Source organism: Mobula birostris, chromosome 1 (assembly GCF_030028105.1).
Source record: "Mobula birostris isolate sMobBir1 chromosome 1, sMobBir1.hap1, whole genome shotgun sequence".
Taxonomy (NCBI): domain Eukaryota; kingdom Metazoa; phylum Chordata; class Chondrichthyes; order Myliobatiformes; family Myliobatidae; genus Mobula; species Mobula birostris.
In genome coordinates, this window is record NC_092370.1 from 253,069,854 (window position 1) to 253,089,919 (window position 20,066).

The window sequence follows — 20,066 nt, forward strand, 5'->3', positions numbered from 1 at the left end:
GGTCTTTCAGCTTTTTGAGCACACCCTTCAACACCTGGCACATTGCTAGTGTCTTCCACGGTGAAGACTAATGAGAAATACTCAGTTCTTTCACAAACAAGAGGAAATCTAATTCATCTGCCATCTCATTGGCTCACTGTGTTTATTTCTCTGGCCTCATTTTCCAGTGGTCCTATATCCACTCTCATTTCAATTGTACTTTTTTACATACTTGAATAAAATTTTACTATACACTTTAATATTGTTTGCTAGCTTGCTTTCATATTTCACCTTTTCCCTCCTAATCACTCTTTTAATTGCCATCTGTAGGTTTTTAAACTCTTCCCAATCCTCTGTCTTCCACTAATTTTTGCTTTGTTGTATGCCCTCTCTTTGCTCTTAGATTAGCTGTGACTTCCCTTGTCGGCCATGTTTGTACTATTTTGCTATTTTAGTATTTCTTCGTTTTTGGAATACATCTATCCTCCACCTTCCTCATTTTTCCCAGAAACTCAAGCCATTGCGGCACTGCTGACATCCCTGCCAGCATCTCCTTCCAATCTACTTTGGCCAACTCTTCTCTCATACCACTGTAATTGACTTTACTCCACTGAAATACTGCTACGTCAGACTTTACTTTCTCCCTATCAAATTTCAAGTTGAACTCAATCGTATTGTGATTACTGCCCCCTAAGAGTTCAAAAATTTTACTTTACTCTCCCTAATCACCTCTGGTTCATTACATAACACCCAATTCAGTATAGAAGATCCTCTAGTAGGCTCAACGACAAACTGCTCTAAAAAGCATAGGCATTCAACAAACTCACTCTCTTGAGATCCATTACCAATCTTATTTTCCCAATTGATGTGCATTGAAATCTCCCATGACTATTGGAGATTTCATGTAACCTTCATTAAATTAATTATCTTTTATGTCGTTCACAACATCCAAAATATATTTATCAAAGTATGTATTATTCAACAAAGTATATATTTAACCTTGAGATTCATCTCCTTACACCTAACAAAACAAAGAAACCCAACAGATCTCGTTCAAAAAGACTGTCAAACACCCAATGTGTGTAAAAAAAAAGAACACATCATGCAAACAATTAAAAGTAAGCAAATAACATTCAAATCTCAAGCTTGTGAAAGTGATTTCACAGCCACAGTGCCAGTTCATCATTACAGCCAGTCTAGGAGCCTGTTAGTTTCAGGCCACAACCTCAGTTCAGCACAGAAATGAGTCAACCCTGCCAAGCAGTGAGCTGAACACTTGTCTTTCTCCTTGACATCATGTCCTTTTCAATATGACTCGACATTTAAATCGGCCAAATATCGGCTCTCACACTGCACTTAGACCCAGCCCCTGCCACGTTGATATGCTCTCGGGCCTGGGCAGCACTGCCTTGATTCGACCTGTGTCCAAGCTTTTCAATCTGGCCTGGTGCTTAAATCAGGCCAACATCAGTCGTTCATCTTTCTCAGGCATGGGCCCCATTACCTTGACTCGACCTCATCGCAGATCTGCTACCTCAGATTAACTCCAGGTCCATTCCAGTAATGGCCAAACATTGGCTTGTTCCTTACTCTCTTAATTTGACCCATACATTTTACCTACCATGGGAGTTCTCCGGGGTCATTTTGGTGGCAGTATACATTCCACCTCAGGCCAATGTCAAGCAGGTTTTAGATGATCTGAGCAATGGAATCAACATGCACGAAACAGCACACCCTAATGCCTTCACCATCGTTTTGGGAGATTTTAACCAGGCCAGTCTGAAAAAAATCACAAAGCATTTACCATCAACAGATCACTTGCAATACCAGAGGTAACAACACACTGGACCATTGCTACACCACCATCAAAAATGCCTACCGTGCTGTTCCACGCCCTCACTTCGGGAAGTCTGATCACCTGGCGGTACTTCTACATCCTGAGTATAGGCAGAGACTGAAGACTGCAGCAGCAGTAGTGAGGACCAAGCGGTATGGACAAGGGAAACACAGGAGCGCCTACAGGACTGCTTTGAATCAGTGGACTGGACCGTATTCAGGGATTCATCTTTGAACCTGGATGAGTATGCTGCAGTTGTCACCGACTTCATTAAAACCTGTGTGGATGAGTCGGTGCCTACAAAGACTTGCTGCACATTCCCAAACCAAAAGCTGTGGATGAACCAGGAGGTACATCATCTGCTGAAGGCTAGATCTGTGGCATTCAAGTCTGGCGACCCAGGCCTGTGCCAGAAAACCAGGTATGATTTGCAGAGGGCTATATCAAGGGTGATGAGACAATTTCGAATGAGGTTGGAGGCAACATCAGATGCACGACAACTCTGGCAGGGTCTGCAGGACATCACTTACTACAAAGCCAAATCCAATAGCATGAATGGCAGCAATGCTTCACTACCAGATGAACTCAACATCTTCTATGCCCACTTTGAAAAGGAGAACACAACTACAGCTGTGAAGATCCCTGCTGCGCCAGAGGACCGTGATCTCTGTCTCAGAGGCTGATGTTAGGCTGTCTATAAAGAGAGTGAACCCTCGCAAGGCGGAAGGTCCCGATGGAGTACCTGGTAAGGCCCTGAAAACCTGTGCCAACCAACTAGCAGGAGTATTCAAGGACATTTTCAACCTCTCACTGCTACGGGCGGAAGTTCCCACTTGCTTCAAAAAGGTAACAATTATACCAGTGCCAAAGAAGGATAATCTGAGCTGCCTTAATGACTATCGCCTGGTAGCACTCACATCGACAGTGATGAAACGCTTTGAGAGGTTGGTTATGACCTGACTGAACTCCTGCCTCAGCAAGGACCTGGACCCACTGCAATTTGCCTGTCGTCACAATAGGTTAATGCAGATGCAATCTCAATGGCTCTTCACACGGCTGTAGACCACCTGGACAACACAAACACTTACATCAGGATGCTGTTCATTGACTGTAGCTCAGCATTTAATCAAGTCAAGTCAAGTCACTTTTTATTGTCATTTCTGCTGGTACAGTACACAGTAAGAACAAGACAATGTTTTTCAGGACCATGGTGCTACATGAACAATACAAAAACTACACTGAACTACGTAAAACAACACAAAACTACACTGGACTACAGACCTACCCAGGACTGCATAAAGTGCACAAAATAGTTCAGGCATTACAATAAATAATAAACAAGACAATAGGCACAGTAGACGGCAGTAGGTTGGCGTCAGTCCAGGCTCTGGGTATTGAGGAGTCTGATGGTTTGGGGGAAGAAACTGTTACATAGTCTGGTCGTGAGAGCCCGAATGCCTCGGTGCCTTTTGCCAGATGGCAGGAGGGAGAAGAGTTTGTATGAGGGGTGCGTAGGGTCCTTCATAATGCTGTTCGCTTTAGGGATGCAGCGTGTAGTGTAAATGTCTGTCACTGATGCCGTGTACTCCTCTAAGTTGGTAGAATTGCCATCGGTTGCAGCCTACCTGAACATGTGCCAGTGTGCTCAAAGCAGTCTTGAAGAGCAGAGATGGCTCCTGCTGGCCAGGTTTTCAGCTGCTTCTGAACTGGTCTGGAGCGTCTGACGAGCGGTCTGTATGCTGGGATTAGCATAACAGAGATGTGGTCTGAGTAATCGAGGTGGGGTCGGGGCTCCGCCCGGTACACGTCGGGAATGTTTGTGTAAACAATGTCCAACGCGTTCTCCCCTCTCATTGCAAAGTCCACGTTCTGATGGAATCTGGGGAGCACTGACTTAAGGTTCGCGTGGTTAAAATCTTCGGCGCCAATAAACAGTCCATCAGGGAGTACGAGCTGCAGCTCACTAATAGCCCCATACAGTTCACAGAACACCTACTTAGCATTAGCGCTGGGGGGAATGTACACACCAACTATAAGGACAGTGGTGAATTCCCGTGGTAAATAAAATAGTCTGCATCTAACAGTCACAAACTCCACTAGCGATGAGCAGTATCTGGAAACCAGCACAGAGTTCTTGCACCATTCCGTATTGATGTAAACACACAAGCCACCACCGCGAGTCTTACCGGAGAGAGCTGCGTCTCTGTCTGCTCAAAACAAGACAAGCCCGTCCAACTGAATGGCGGCGTCCAGGATTCCATCGGAGAGCCACATTTCCGTGAAAACATATGCACAGCAGACTCTGTACTCCCGCCGAGTATTTCGTTGGAGTCAGATGTAGTCCAATTTATTGTCCAGGGAGCAGACATTGGAGAGCAGAATGGACGGGAGAGCCGGCCGGCTAGGGTTTGCTTTCTGCCTGGCACAGACTCCTGCCCGCTTGCCTCACTTCCACTTCCTCGCACACCGCTTACGACCTCTCCACCTCCGGCCACCGGCATCAGGCGACTCCGAGGACAGTAGGCCCGATCCCCTCAGCAAGCCGAGGTCGCGTAATTTAACCAGCAGGTCTTGATGAAGGTTTGTTTTTGGGCGATCTCTGTATTGTAGCAGTATCTGGCGATGGTAGATAGTCGCTCTGTTATCCATGTGCCCTAATCAAAACCTGTGCCTTAAAATTAAATTAAAGTAACACCAGATCCGAAAGGCCGCTGCTGCTGTGCCGTGCTGGGCTGCCCAGAGAGAGCGAATCCCACCATTCCCACAATCCTGACTGAGGAGTTGCAGAACCTGGGCCTCTGTACCTCTCTCTGCAGTCAGATCCTCGACTTCCTAACCGGAAGACCACAATCTCTGTGGATTGGTGATAACATATCCTCCTCGCTGACCATCAGCACTGGCACACCTCAGGGGTGTGTGCTTAGCCCACTGCTCTACTCTATATACATATGACTGTGTGGCTAGGCATAGCTCTAATACCATCTATAAATTTGCTGACGATACAATCATTGTTGGTAGAATCTCAGGTGGTGATGAGAGGGCGTACAGTAGTGAGATATGCCAACTAGTGGAGTGGTGCCGCAGCAACAACCTGGCACTCAACTTCAGTAAGATGGAAGAGCTGATTGTGGACTTCAGGAAGGGTAAGATGAAGGAACACACACCAATCCTCATAGAGGGATCAGAAGTGGAGAGAGTGAGCAGCTTCAAGTTCCTGGGTGTCAAGATCTCTGAGGACCTAACTTGGTCCCAACATATTGATGTAGTTATAAAGAAGGCAAGACAGCAGCTATACTTCGTCAGTAGTTCGAAGATATTTGGCATGTCAACATATACACTCAAAAACTTCTATAGATGTACTGTGGAGAGCATCCTGACAGGTTGCATCACTGTCTGGTATGGAGGAGGTGGGGGCTACTGCACAGGACTGAAAGAAGCTACAGAGGGTTGTAAATCAAGTCAGCTCCATCTTGAGTATTAACCTACAAAGTACCTGGGTCATCTTTAGGGAGCAGTGTCTCAGAAAGACAGCGTCCATTATCAAGGACCTCCAGCACCCAGGGCATGCCCTTTTCTCACTGTTTCCATCAGGTAGGAGATACAGAAGCCTGAAGGCACACACTCAGTGATTCAGGAACAGCTTCTTCCCCTCTGCCACCCGATTCCTAAATGAACATTGAACCCTTGAACACTATCATTTTTAATATACAGTATTTTTTTTGCACGTTATTTTAATCCTTTGAATATACGTACACTGTAATTGATTTACTTATCATTTTATTTACTTCTTTTTCTCTGCTAGATTATGTATTGCATTGAATTGCTGCTGCTAAGTTAACAAATTTCACGTCACATGCCAGTGATAATAAACCTGATTCTGATTCGCCGCACCCCAACCATCCCGCCCTTTCGAGAGTTCAGTTCGCAGCACAAAAATGCCAGGCTGTACTGGCAGTTCAAAACCACAGCTCCGAAAGGGAAGCTGCAGGCTGTTGATTGCAGTGATTGTTTTCCAGAAAAAGTGATTAATAAAGTAGCTGGTAGTTTTGTTTGCTGTCAGTAAGTCGTCACTGTGTTTCACCAGCACCATCTCAAACCGGAAGGTCATCTCCTTCGTGAATGCAAATGAGAAATATTCCGTGAGGACCCTGCCTGGCTCCACACATCACTGGAGTAAAAAAAAAACAAAATGCTGGAAGAACTCAGCGGGTTAGGCAACATCTGAGGAGGGAAATGTGCAGTCAGTGTTTCAGTCAAAATCCTTCATATGCCCTGAGTGTAGGTCTCAACTCAAAATACTGTCTATCCATTTCCATCTTTAGATGTTGCCTCACCCACTGAGTTCTTGTAGTACAAACAAGAGAAAATCTGCAGGTGTTTGAAATTCAAGCAACACACACAAAATGCTGGAGGAACTCAGCAGGCCAGGCAGCATCTATGGAAAAAAGTACAGTCAACATTTATAGGCTGAGACATCTTGGCCTGAGACATTGACTGTACTTTTTTCCATCGATGCTGCCTAGCCTGCTGAGTTCCTCCAGCATTTTGTGTGTGTTGCCTTGAGTCCTTATAAAGTTTTTTTTACTTACAGAAAGTCTTGGGATACTACCTTACTTACCAAGGGTTTTTCCATAGCCCCTTTTTTTTCACTTCCCCCCTACATACACTGTATTCCTCAAGACACTCCTTTCGTTCCAGTTGCCTGTAAATGTCAAAAGTGTCCATTTTTTTCCTGCTGATTAGACCTTAAATGCTCCCACAACAGACAGTCCAGGAAGCAATCTCTCCGATGCTCTGAAATCGCTCCTCCTTGGCTAAGAAACTCTTGAGTATCCAGTTCTCAATTAGTTCTCAAGACATCCCAAGCACCCCAAGGACAGCTCATGGTTAGAAACAGAAGACAATATGTCGCAACTGTCCTTGCTCTGTATATCAACTGCCAGCTGTCTACCAGTTGGTTAGATTGCATGTCACTTCATTACTTTACTATACGTTTGAATCACTATTCCCCACAAATATTGTCCCTGTCATTGTTGTAATCCTAATCATCACTGTAAAAACTAAACATGTCAAATAGCTTTGACATTTCTCAGCTTCTCTCCTAAGCCTTTAAAAATCAATAATCTAATCAATGCTCATTCAGAAATTCCTATCCAGTACCTTTTGTTTGTGGGAAAGGATGTACTGTTATATTGCGAACTGTAATTATGGGGATGTGTAATCACGAACCTTTCTTGTGATCACATTTGGTTTTTACTTGGACCTGCTGCATGTTAACATGACAGTGTTCATTTCTCTGTTCTCTTCTATCCTGCGATTCTTATCAAAGGGCATGCAGACTGAAAGGGCTGCATTTGTGTAGCAGCTTTAAGCCTCTTTCAGGTCATCTCAAGAGCTGCAGAGCTGGTGAGGTGATTTGCAAACATGCTGAATGTACTGGTGGAAGGCACATAGCAGCCCTTGCACATATTATTATCTCCGATGTGGAGATAAGGGCGCCACAGTTAGCATGACACTAATACAACTCAGAGTGTCAGAATTCGAAGTTCAATCCCTGCTTCCTTGGTAAGGAGCTTGTATGTTTTCCACAAGATCACATGGCCAAAGGTGTACCCAGTAGTAGGTTATTTGGTCATTGTAAATCATCCCTTGATTAGGTTTAGGCAAGGTTTAAAATTCGGGGATAGCTGGTGGCACGGCTCACAGAGCTGTAAGTGCCTATTCCACGCCGTACAGATAGAAACGTAGTAAACCTACAGCACAATACAGGCCCTTCGGCCCACAATGTTGTGCCAAACATGTACTTTAGTAATTACCTAGGGTTACCCATAGCCCTATTTTTCTAAGCTCCATGTACCTATCCAGGAGTCTCTTAAAAGACCCTATCGTATCCGCCTCCACCACCGTCGCCAGCAGCCCATTACGCAGAGAGTGGTGAGTGCGTGTAAAAAACTTACCCCTGACATCTCCTCTGTACCTGCTTCCAAGCAGCTGAAAACTGTGCCTTCTCATGTTAGCCATTTCAATACCTGGGAACAAGCCTCTGACTATGCACACAATCAATGCCTCTCATCATTTTACGCACCTCTATCATGTCACCTCTCATCCTCCGTCGCTCCAAGAAGAAAAGGCCGAGTTCACTCAAACTATTCTCATAAGGCATGCTCCCCAATCCAGGCAACATCCTTGTAAATCTCCTCTGCACCCTTTCTATAGTTTCCACATCCTTCCTGTAGTGAGGTGACCAGAACTGAGCATAGTACTCCCAAGTGGGGTCTGACTAGGGTCCTATATAGCTGTGACATTACCTCTCAGCTCTTGAACTCAATCCCATGGTTGATGAAGGCCAATGCACCGTATGCCTTCTTAACCACACAGTCAACCTGCACGAAAACTTTGAGTGTCCTATGGACTCAGACCCCAAGATCCCTCTGATCCTCCACACTGTCAAGAGTCTTACCATTAATACTATATTCTGCCATCATATTTGACCTACCAAAATGAACTGCCTCACACTTATCTGGTTTGAACTCCTTCTGCCACTTCTCAGCCCAGTTTTGCATCCTATCGATGTCCCGCTGTAACCTCTGACAGCCCTCCACACTATCCACAGCACCCCATCCTTTGTGTCATCAGCAAATTTACTAACCCATCCAGGACATTTATAAACATCATGAAGAGTTGGGGATCCCAGAACAGATCCCTGAGGGACACCACTGGTCACCAACCTCCATGTAGAATATGACCCATCTACAACCACTCCTTGCCTTCTGTGGGCAAGCCAACTCTGGATCCACAAAGCAAGGTCCCCTTGGATCCCATGCCTCCTTTCTCAATAAACCTTGCGTGGGGTACCTTATCAAATGCCTTGCTGAAATCTATATACACTACATCTACTGTTCTACCTTCATCAATGTGTTTAGTGACATGCTCAAAAAATTCAGTCAGGCTCGTGAGGCATGACCTGCCTTTGACAAAGCCATGCTGACTATTCCTAATTATATTATACCTCTCCAAATGTTCATAAATCTCAGGATCTTCTCCATCAACTTACCAACCACTGAAGTAAGTATCTCTATGTAGTAACGCACAAACGCGATACTCAAGAAACACATGGAGGGAGCGAGAGCTGAACTCAGAATACCTTTACTGATTCAAAATCGCGCGCTTAAATCTCCCCTCCCATGGGTCCCTGCGACCCGCGGGGCGGGCGTGACGTCAGACTGTCCCTGGAAGGTCCGCCCCGAGCAGGTAGTTCCAAACGCGCTACCGCGTGTCTGCCCAGGGCTCCCAATGGCAGTTCGAGTCCCGCGTGTGCGGGTCGCCACACCCCCCCCCGCCCCCCCTCCCCCCAGAAACGTCCATTGGGGGAGTGGAGCCCCCAGTCTGTGTGGCCGGCCTCGCTGGTTGCTGAATGTCCAAGTGCGCCAGTTTGAGGCGGTCCACTGTAAAAGTCTCTTCCCGGCCACCCACCTGCAGGACACACGTGGCTCCATTGTGCCGGATCACCCTGAAGGGTCCCTCGTACAGCTGCTGTAGAGGTGACCTGTGCATGTCCCTGCGAATAAAAACATACTCACAGTCTCCGAGGTCTTTAGGGCTGAAGGATGGCGTGGGACCACGCCTGGAGGTCGGGACCGGTGCCAGGGTCCCTACCTTGTCCCGCAGCCTCATTAGCACCGCTGCTGGAGTTTCTTCCGAACCTCGGGCCTCTGGTACGAACTCGCCTGGAACCGTCAGGGGGGCACCGTAGACCAATTCTGCCGAGGAGGTGTCCAGGTCCTCCTTGGGGACTGTGCGGATGCCCAGTAGGACCCAGGGAAGCTCATCTGTCCCGTTGGGGCCCCTGAGGCATGCCATCAGGGCCGACTTGAGATGCCGGTGGAATCGCTGTACCAAACCGTTGGACTGGGGATGGTACGCTGTGGTGTGATGCTGCTGGGTGCCCAGGAGCTGCGCCAGTGCTGTCCACAGGGATGGTACGCTGTGGTGTGATGCTGCTGGGTGCCCAGGAGCTGCGCCAGTGCTGTCCACAAACCAGGTGTGAACTGCGCCCCTCTGTCGGAGGTGATGTCCATTGGGAGGCCAAACCTGGCGATCCAGTTTGCAATGAGCGTCCTGGCGCAGGACTCAGTGGACGTGTCTGCGAGCGGTAGGGCTTCCAGCCATCTGGTGAACCTGTCTACCATGGTAAAAATATACCTGGCGCCCCGGGAGACTGGCAGGGGGCCGACGATGTCCACGTGGATGTGTTGGAACCTCCTGTGCGTCGGCTGGAACTGCTGGAGGGGAGCCTTCACATGCCGCTGGACTTTGGCGGTCTGGCAGTGTACGCAGGTCCTGGCCCAGTGTCCGACCTGTTTGCACAAACCGTGCTAGACGAATCTGTCTGCTACCAGCCTGATGGACGCCCGGATGGACGGGTGGGCCAGGTCGTGCAGCGTTTCGAACACCCGGCGCCTCCATGCTGCTGGTACCACGGGTCGGGGTTTGCCGGTAGACACATCGCACAGGAGTCGATCCGCTGCCAGGCCGATGGAGACATCCTCCAACTAGAGCCCCGAAGCAGTGGTGCGGTAAGCCGGGATCTCGGGTGTCCGACCGTTGTGGTTCTGCCAGTGCTGCGTAGTGTATTCCTGAGGATGATATGCCTACTGAGTGGAGACAGGGGTGAGACAGTGTGTCGGTGACGACGTTGTTCTTCTCTGCGATGTGGCGGACGTCCGTGGTGAATTCTGATATAAAAGACTCTGCTGCCGAGCCGACCATGGGTCCGATGGCTTGGCCAGTGCGAAGGTGAGGGGCTTATGGTCTGTATACACGGTGAACTCCCTTCCCTCGAGGAAGTACCAGAAATGCCGTACAGCCAGGTAGAGTGCTAGCAACTCTCTGTCGAAAGTGCTGTACTTCACCTCTGGTGGCCGTAGGTGCGGGCTGAAGAAAGCGAGTGGTCACCACTGGTCCTCAACGATCTGCTCCAGGACTCCGCCGACGGCCGTGTCGGAAGCGTCAACTGTGAGTGCCGTGGGTACATCGACTCTCGGGTGCACTAGGAGGGCCGCCTTTGCCAGCGCCTCCTTGGCCTGCTCGAACACCTCCGTGGTCTCCGCGTCCCATGCTACTTCTATGGCCTTGCCGGCCATCAGGCTGAACAAGGGTCTCATGATACGTGCCGCCGCCGGCACAAACCAATGATAAACGTTGACCATCCCTACGAACTCCTGCAGGCCCTTGACCATGCTGGGCTTGGGGAACTGGCGGATAGCCTGGACCTTGTCCGGTAGGGGAACTGCGCCATGTCGGTTGACTCTGTGGCCCAAGAAGTCGATCTCCCGGTCGAGCGTGCTGACCACGTAGTAGTACCACGTGGTGTCAGCTGTCTCTGATACTGAACTGAGCCTCAGCCTGCTCGAACCAAACGTGGGGCTGAGTGGCCCAGAAAGTCAGGAGCTTCAGAGAGACTGCGCTGTGCGAGTTGCTGGAACTCATGGCTGGTCGCTGAGTCGCCGGCTCCAGATGCCGTCTGGAACGTCGGGGTCACCAATGCAGTTGCGCGCAAACACGCCACTAAAGAAACACAGAGGCAGAGACAGCTGAACTCAGAATGCCTTTACTGATTCAAAATCACACGCTTAAATCTCCCCTCCCGTGGGTCCCTGCGACCCGCGGGGCAGACGTGACCTCAGACTGTCCCCGGAAGGTCCACCCCGAGCGGGTAGTTCCAAACGCGCTACCGCGTGTCTGCCCGCGGCTCCCAATGGCGGTTCGAGTCCCGCGTGTGTGGGCCACCACATCTAAATAATAAATAACTAACAATAGCCAGGTCAGTTAGGTACTGCTTTGCTGCTCCTCCGGTCATATCTGCTGAGGAGGGAACAGCCTCGATTTAACTTGGCAGAAAACAGACAACTCCTCCAATACTGCAGCACACCTGTAGTGCTTGCTGAGTAATGGCAGATACGGTTTAACCATTTGGAGCAGGATTTAATTACACACGCTCTAAATTAGTTTATATAGGCAGCTAGTTCAGTGGGGACAGATTGGGCCAAAGGGCATGTTTCTGTGCTGTATTACTGTATGAAACTCTGTGTCTCACCTTTGGCAGAATTTCACCCTTTGGACTATGTATGGAATATGGTAATTCCCTGCTTTCTTGGATATTACGATTCCCATTTGTGTATTTGCCCTCAGCCAGCGGTGCAGAAGTAGGGGGCCTGGGTGGCTGAGACTGACAGAGTAGAAATTTCTTCACTCGGAGAGTTGTAAATCTTATCAATGTCATCATCACACACCACCCTACACGGGCAAGGACAGCTCCTTTGCTTTGGATAAGGGAGTCTAAGGGGAGGTGGTCAGAATGGAATGGCAATGAATCTCCTGCTGCTTTCCATGGCTGGAGTTTTCCAGGCCTGCTGGAAGAAAAGTCCGCAAAGCTCGTCCCCGAGGTGAGCTGGCACAGAAAGCAGAATCAGTGATCAGTGCTCTCCTTGTAAAGGCCAACACATGGAAGCTGCAGGAGGTAGTGAGACTGTTCCAGCTTGAGGCTGCTAGCAAGTCTGTTTCCATTCCCTTCTGGAAGATGTTATTTACCACGGGCGTTCACCTTTTCTTTTGCACTGTGGTTGCTCCGTAGGAAGGTTGTGGGCTAACTCATGGTCTGATGGCTACACCAGTGTTCCTGTACCCGCTGCATCTTCACAGGCTCTGTGACTAACAGCTCTCTAGACCCGTCAGGTTTACGTGGCAGCATTTCGTCAGTGTCCCCCCTCAGCCCAGTACCTGCATCCCTCTGCTGGCCCCTCACTTGTCCCTGGCGGCAGCAGCTACTCCACCCTCACCCGCAGTCTAACCCCTCCCCAGCCACGTTCTCCATTTTCAGGCCCGACTCTGGTAACTCACATCAAACATGCAGATGGTAGAGCTAAACTATGCCCAGCCTTCCACATCGTGGTTCTTCTCAGTCCGACTGGTGACAGGTGTCCAGCCCAGTAGTTGCTGCTCTGGATCACAGTCGCCAAGAAGCCTTCAGACCACATGCAGCTTGTTCACTTGTGGGGAAACTGCTGGAGCTGGGTTTTAGATCAAGCTGATCGTTTCACTTCAAACTTTGCCTGTGTTTGGTGTTTGGTCTCAACAGGACATTAATTGAAGCTGAAGCAAGTGGTTCAGTCAGCTGCCCCACTGAAGTGTGTGTGTTTAAACCTCCTGGGCACTGCTACTAACATTGTGTTGCTTACCTCTCTGGCCTTCAAATCAGAGTAATTTATCCAACACCTTTGCCAGAGCAAACTCAATTGCATTGCATGTGGATCTGGTGAAATGTGAGTGTTCAGATGAGGAGCCAAGAGCATGTTGTTAATGGTAGTTGGTGGCATTGTGACAAGGTGTTTGGTGGTGATGGTCTTTTGGTGTGACAAGGTGTTTGGTGGTGATGGTCTTTCGGTGAATCTCGTCTCCCTGGTGTACGGTTTGTGTTGGCATGCAGCTTCTCACAAATGATTGTTGTCTGATCGTTTAATCATGTGCAGTGTGTGTATTACAGAGCATAGCAGCAAACCACCTTCTCGGTTACGGCACCACAACTGCTACGATTTCCTCATTCATCCTCCCTCTTCGCATGTTGCCATCGGAGGTACGATTTTGAGTCACTTTCTGCTCACGGATGACTTTTAGTCTGAGTCGGCTGCAGCAGGCTACAATGACCCACATGGGAGTGACACCACGATGTGTCAGCAGCCACTGGTGTCACCTTACCCAGTGGAAGAAGCTGTGGTATTGAGGTGATGTACTATTTAGTGGTTGTTCTGGGCCTCCATGCTGTGTGTATCTACCTCGTGCTCATGCACAAACACACCTTTTGATCTGGAATCAGCAGGTGGTTAATGAAGTGAAAGACAGCACATTTCATGAATCGTGCCCTCAGTATATTCCCAAAGTTCAGCTACGGAAACTGTCCAAGATTATCTAATGTGCAAACCCCCACAAGCATATTTATGCAAACACCGTAGAAGCTGCCAGTTCTAGATAAAAGTGAAAACTCCAGTCAGCATCTAATGGAATGTTCGACGTTAAAACTACAGCTGTGGAAGGAAAGCAGCTGGATACTTCTTTTGGCATGAATTGAAAGTGCTCTTTTGGCAGAAAGCAAAAATCAGGGAGAAACAGTTTGGTGGGCGATGACTGGTGCAACTCCACCAGAATCAAGGCACAGGTGTAGTTTGAAAGTTTGTTTTGATTCTCAAGAATGAGGCTGTGAATTGTGTGGAAAATGCAGAGTTTTCAGGGTGATTTAGACAGACCGGGCAAGGGGGTGCGGTGTAATGTCAGTTAAGTGTGAAGATCCCTACTTTTCTGAGTGTTAAAATATTAGATGCAGTGGAATTCTTAAAGTGCATTTTGGAGAGCTTTTTGAGACAATGTGCAGGTAGACCTACCAGAGAGAGGCTGGCGCCTGACCTAATCTTAGGGAATGTGGCAGACAAGCGGTTAGACCAGTGAAAGACTACAGATTTTAGTCTTATTTTGGAGAAAGGCAAGAATAGAGCAGATATTAAGATCCTGAATTGAGAGAAGGCCTATTTCAGTGTGATAAAATAGGAGCTGACAAAAGTGGATTGGGAGAAGCTAGTTAGATCAGACTAACTCACAAAATGCTGGAGGAAATCATAGGGGAATAAACAGCTGAAGTTTCAGGCTGAGATCCTTCATCAGGATTGGAAAGGAAAGGGGAAGATGCCAGAATAAGAGGTTGGGGGGGAAGGAGTATGAGCTTGCGGGTGGTAGGTGAGGCCAGGTGAAACGAAAGGTGGGTGGGATGAAGTGAGAAGCTGGGAGGTGTTAGGTGGAAGTCCTGGGTATGACTCTAAACTGCAAACGGTGATGAGGCTGTGATTGGGGACTTTCAGAGCTTTGGGGAAAGTGGAGTTACCCCTTAGTCATTCATTGCTCCCAGGGCCGCTCTGACCCGGAACGGTAGCACCTGCAGGGATTCCTGCTCGGGATACGAGCAAAGGCCAATGGCAGATCTGGCAGGTTCAGTAACTGAACTTATGACGGAGAAGGCGGATGAGCTAGGACCTCAAATGTCAACAGCTATAGTATAGGCGGATGAACATTTGGGAAGAGAAATGATGATTTCTTTAGTTCGCCCAATGGTAGGCAACAGCAAACCACCGTTGCTAGATACTAGATTCCCTAGAATCTATTTGCTAGGAAAACCATAGTCAAACTCACAAAATGTATCACACAACAACAGCGTCAAGAGGATCTTCAAGACAATTCTGAAGATGCTTCGCTCGGTAGGGTTGATTCTGGGCAGCAGGGGATCCCCGACCATCATCAAGCTATTGCTCATAAAATTCAAGTAACACAAAAAAAAATTATTGCCACTTGGAATGTAAGAACCCTATATCAAGCAGGAAGATTGGACAATGTGATAAATGAAATGGAAAGACTAAAGATTAACATCATGGGAATTAGCGAAGTTCATTGGAGAGGTGCTGGAACATGTCAGAATAGAAATAAAACACTAATTTATTTTTGTGAAACATCCCATACTAATGGATTAGGAATTCTTATGGATGAAAACATGGCAAAAATTGTTATAGGACATTGGGCAATATCAGAAAGCATGCTCCTTGTTAGGTTCAGAGGACAACCATTTGATTTAGCAATTATACAGGTCTCTGCACCAACAACAGATGGAACAAATGAGGATATAGATAAATTCTATGAAGAGCTTGAACAAGTAAAGAATGAATGCAAATCTCAAGATATTGTTATTGTCATGGGAGATCTAAATGCTAAAGTAGGACAAGGTGCTGATGGAAATACCATAGGAAAATTTGGACTAGGGGAAAGAAATGAAGGAAGTGAGAAATGGGTAGAATGCTGCAAGATGAATAATCAGGTCATTATGAATACCTACTTTAAAAACCATCCAAGACGCCTGTGGACCTGGAAAAGTCCAGGTGATAACACCAGAAATCAACTTGACTTTATTACTATAAACCAAAGATTTAGAAACTCGGTGATTCAATGCAAAGCATATCCAGGCGCAGACTGTAATAGTGACCATAACCCAGTAGTATGTCATTTAAAAGTAAAACTTAAAAAACCAAAGAAGGTTTTACCTTGTAAATTTTTGTCTAAAGTTTTCTTCTTTAATTACCTGTGGGTAGTCAAGAGATTGTTCGGGTTTACAAGGATGTTGTCAAGACTTGAAGACCTGAGTTATAAGGAAAGGTTAAGTGGGTTAAGACTTCCCTGGAGCACAGGAGAATGAAGGGAAATTTTATAGAAGTACAGTATAGAAAACTGATAGAGTGAATGCATGTGGTCGTTTTCTCCTCAGACTAGAGTTAGATGCCATAGTACTATGGTGAAAGGTGAAATGTTTAAGATGAATCGGGGGGGGGGGGGGCGGATTTTTTTTCACTCAGAGGATGGTGCGAGTGTAGACTGAGCAGCCAATAGAATTGGTAGATCCAGGACCAGATGTAACATTTAAGAGAAGTTTGGACAGGCACATGGCTGGGAGGGTTTTGAAGGGATATTGTCCGTGTGCAGGTAGATGGGACTAGGTGGAAGATCAGGTCAGCAAGGACAAGATGTACTGTGGTAATTAAGACTCTAGTCCCTTGATGACTATAGAAAGATTAATAATACTCTTAATTAATCAGAAGGACAAAGAGAGGATGTGGGGTGGATCTGGACCACGAGACCATAAGATATAGGAGCAGAATTAGGCCATTTGGTTCATCAAGTCTGTTCTGCCATTTCATCACGACTGATCTATTTTTCTACTCAGCCCCAATCTCCAGCCTCCCCCCACCACGCCCCCCCCCCCGTATCCTTTCATGCCCTGACCAATCAAGTATCTATTGACTCCCATCCAGCAGGTAAGGTTAAGGAAAATCCCAGTCTTTAGCCACATTAAGAATAAAGGGGTGGCTAGATGGAAAGTTGGTCCCCTTGGAGATCAGCAGGAGCATCTGTTTCTTGAACTGTAGGACATGTGTGGGATTTTTAATGAATATTTTTCCTCAGTGTTTACTGAGGAGAAAATCACAGGTTGCTCAAGAGATAAAGAAAACAAGTGCAAGTGATTCATGTTACCAGCAAGGAGTGCAGCCTTTACACTGCCTTCTGCTGGATAAATACCCAGGGCTTGACTGAGTGTATCTTTGGACTTTGTAGGAGTCTAGAGAATAAATTGCAGGGGCCCTAATGGAATTATTTGCTTCATCATTAGCCACTAGTGAAGTTCCCAAAGAGTGGAAGGTAGCTAATTCCATTCCATTGTTTAAGAAGGGTAGCAAGGACAAGCCAGGGAACTATAGGCTGGTCAGCTTGTTATCAGTGGTGGGGAAATTACTGGAGGAAATTCTGAGCGGTAGTCAGTCTGATCTGAAGGAGTTAACATGGCCTTGTGTGTGTCTTTGGATTTTATCAAGCTCTTGACAGGATCCCATGTGATCAACTGGTCAGGAAAGCTAGGTCATGTGGATTCCAGGGAGAGATGGTGATGTGGATTCACAATTGGCTGCGATTTAGGAAGCGGGCGGGCAGTGGCTGAAGGTTATTTCTCAGAATGGAGGTCAATGACTACAGGTGCGCTGTGGGGGGTTGGTGTTGCAGTCCTTGTCATTTGTTATTTATACTTATGATTTGGATGTCAATGCACAAGACTAGGTCAGCAAGTTTGCGGGTGACACAAAAATTAGGAGGTTTTGTTGATAGTGAAGAAGGTTATTGTAGATTACAGCGGGATCTGGATCAGTCAGACATGTGGACCCAGGGGTGGTACATAAGTATGAGGTTATACATTTTGGAAAGTCAAATCAGTGCAGGACTTACACTATAAATGATAGAGCCCTAGGGAGTGTAACGGAATAGAGAGATAGGATCACAAGTTGCATATTGGGACAGGGACAGGATTACAAGTGTCATCACAGGTAGAAAAGGCATCTAGCAGACTGACATTCACCAGTCAGGCATTGAAACGGGAGTTCGGACATGATATTGTAGTTCTATGATTCATAGGAGGACTGTGTAGTTTTGATCACAATGTTATAGGAAAGACGTGGTGAAACTGGAAAGAGTGCAGAAAAGATTTAATGAGAACGTTGCTAGAACCAGAGGGCCTCAGTTATAAAGAGACGTTGGCTAGGCTGGGTCTTTATTTCTTGAAACGTAGGAGAATGAGAGGTGACCTTATAGAAATGTTTAAAATTATAGAAATATAGAAAACCTACAGCACAATACAGACCCTTTGGCCCACAGAGTTGTGCCGAACATGTCCCTACCTTAGAAATTACCAGGCTTACACATAGCCCTCTATTTTTCTAAGCTCCATGTATCTATCTTAAAGTCTCGAAAAAGACCCTATCGTATCCGCCTCCACCACCGTTGCCAGCAGCCCATTCCACGCACTCACCACTCTCTTTGTAAAAAAACTTACCCCTATCATCTCCTCTGTATGTACTTCCAAGCACCTTAAAACTATGCCCTCTTGTGCTAGGCATTCCAGCCCTAAGAAAAAGCCTCTGACTGTCCACACGATCAATGCCTCTCATCATCTTACACACCTCTATCAGATCACCTCTCATCCTCCGTCACTCCAAGCAGAAAAGGCCAAGTTCACTCAACCTATTCTCATAAAGTATGCTCCCCAATCCAGGCAACATCCTTGTAAATCTCCTCTGCACCCTTTCTATGGTTTCCACATCCTTCCTGTAGTGAGGCGACCAGAACTGAGCACAGTACTCCAAGTGGGGTCTGACCAGGGTCCTATATAGCTGCAACATTACCTCTCGGCTCCTAAATTCAACTCCATGATTGACGAAGGCCAATACACCGTATGCCTTCTTAACCACAGAGTCAACCTGTGCAGCAGCTTTGAGTGTCCAATGGACTCGGACCCCAAGATCCCTCTGATCCTCCACACTGCCAAGAGTCTTACCATTAATGCTATATTCTGCCATTATATTTGACCTACCAAAATGAACTACTTCACACTTATCTGGGTTGAACTCCATCTGCCACTTCTCAGCCCAGTTTTACATCCTGTCGATGTCCTGCTGTAACCTCTGACACAATGCACAACACCTCCAACCTTTGTGTCATCAGCAAACTTACTAACCCATCCCTCCACTTCCTCATCCAGGTCATTTATAAAAATCACAAAGAGTAAGGGTCCCAGAACAGATCCCTGAGGCACACCACTGGTTACCAACCTCCATGCAGAATATGACCCGTCTACAACCACTCTTTGCCTTCTGTGGACAAGCCAGTTCTGGATGCACAAAGCAATGTCCCCTTGGATCCCATGTCTCCTTACTTTCTCAATAAGCCTTGCATGGGGTACCTTATCAAATACCTTGCTGAAATCCATATACATTACATCTACTGCTCTTCCTTCATCAATGAGTTTAGTCACATCCTCAAAAAATTCAATCAGGCTCGTAAGGCATGACCTGCCCTTGACAAAGCCATGCTGACTATTCGTTATCATATTATACCTCTCCAAATGTTCATAAATCCTGCCTCTCAGGATCTTCTCCATCAGTTTACCAACCACTGAAGTAAGACTCACTGGTCTATAATTTCTTGGGCTATCTCTACTCCCTTTCGTGAATAAAGGAACAACATCCACAACCTTCCAATCCTCCAGAACCTCTTCCATCCCCATTGATGATTCAAAGATCATCGCCAGAGGCTCAGCAATCTCCTCCCTTGCCTCCCACAGTAGCCTGGGGTACATCTCATCCTGCCCCGCCAACTTATCCAACTTGATGCTTTCCAAAAGCTCCAGCACATCCTCTTTCTTAATATCTACATGCTCAAGCTTTTCAGTCTGCTGCAAGTCATCACTACAATCACCAAGATCCTTTTCCATAGTGAATACTGAAGTAAAGTCTTCATTAAGTACCTCTGCTATTTCCTCCAGTTCCATACACACTTTCCCACTTCACTCTTGGTAGGTCCAATTCTTTCATGTCTTATCCTCTTACTCTTCACATACTTGTAGAATGCCTTGGGGTTTTCCTTAATCCTGCCTACCAAGGCCTTCTCATGGTCCCTCCTGGCTCTCCAAATTTCCTTCTTAAGCTCCTTCCTGTTAGCCTTATAATCTTCTAGATCTCTAACATTGCCTAAGCTCTCTGAACCTCTTGTAAGTTTTTCTTTTCTTCTTGATTAGAGTTATTACAGCCTTTGTACTCCATGGTTCCTGTACCCTACCATAACT

General features: G+C 46.9%; 1 protein-coding gene across 1 annotated transcript in view; it reads left to right on the forward strand.

Annotated features, from left to right (window-relative positions):
• The window catches only part of flvcr2b (FLVCR choline and putative heme transporter 2b), a 254,612-nt gene that overhangs the window by 221,486 nt on the left and 13,060 nt on the right, over positions 1–20,066 (forward strand). Inside the window, exon 10 of the mRNA XM_072274816.1 lies at positions 13,359–13,448. Coding sequence (XP_072130917.1) covers positions 13,359–13,448 — 90 coding nt within the window. The remainder of the gene's footprint in view (positions 1–13,358; positions 13,449–20,066) is intronic.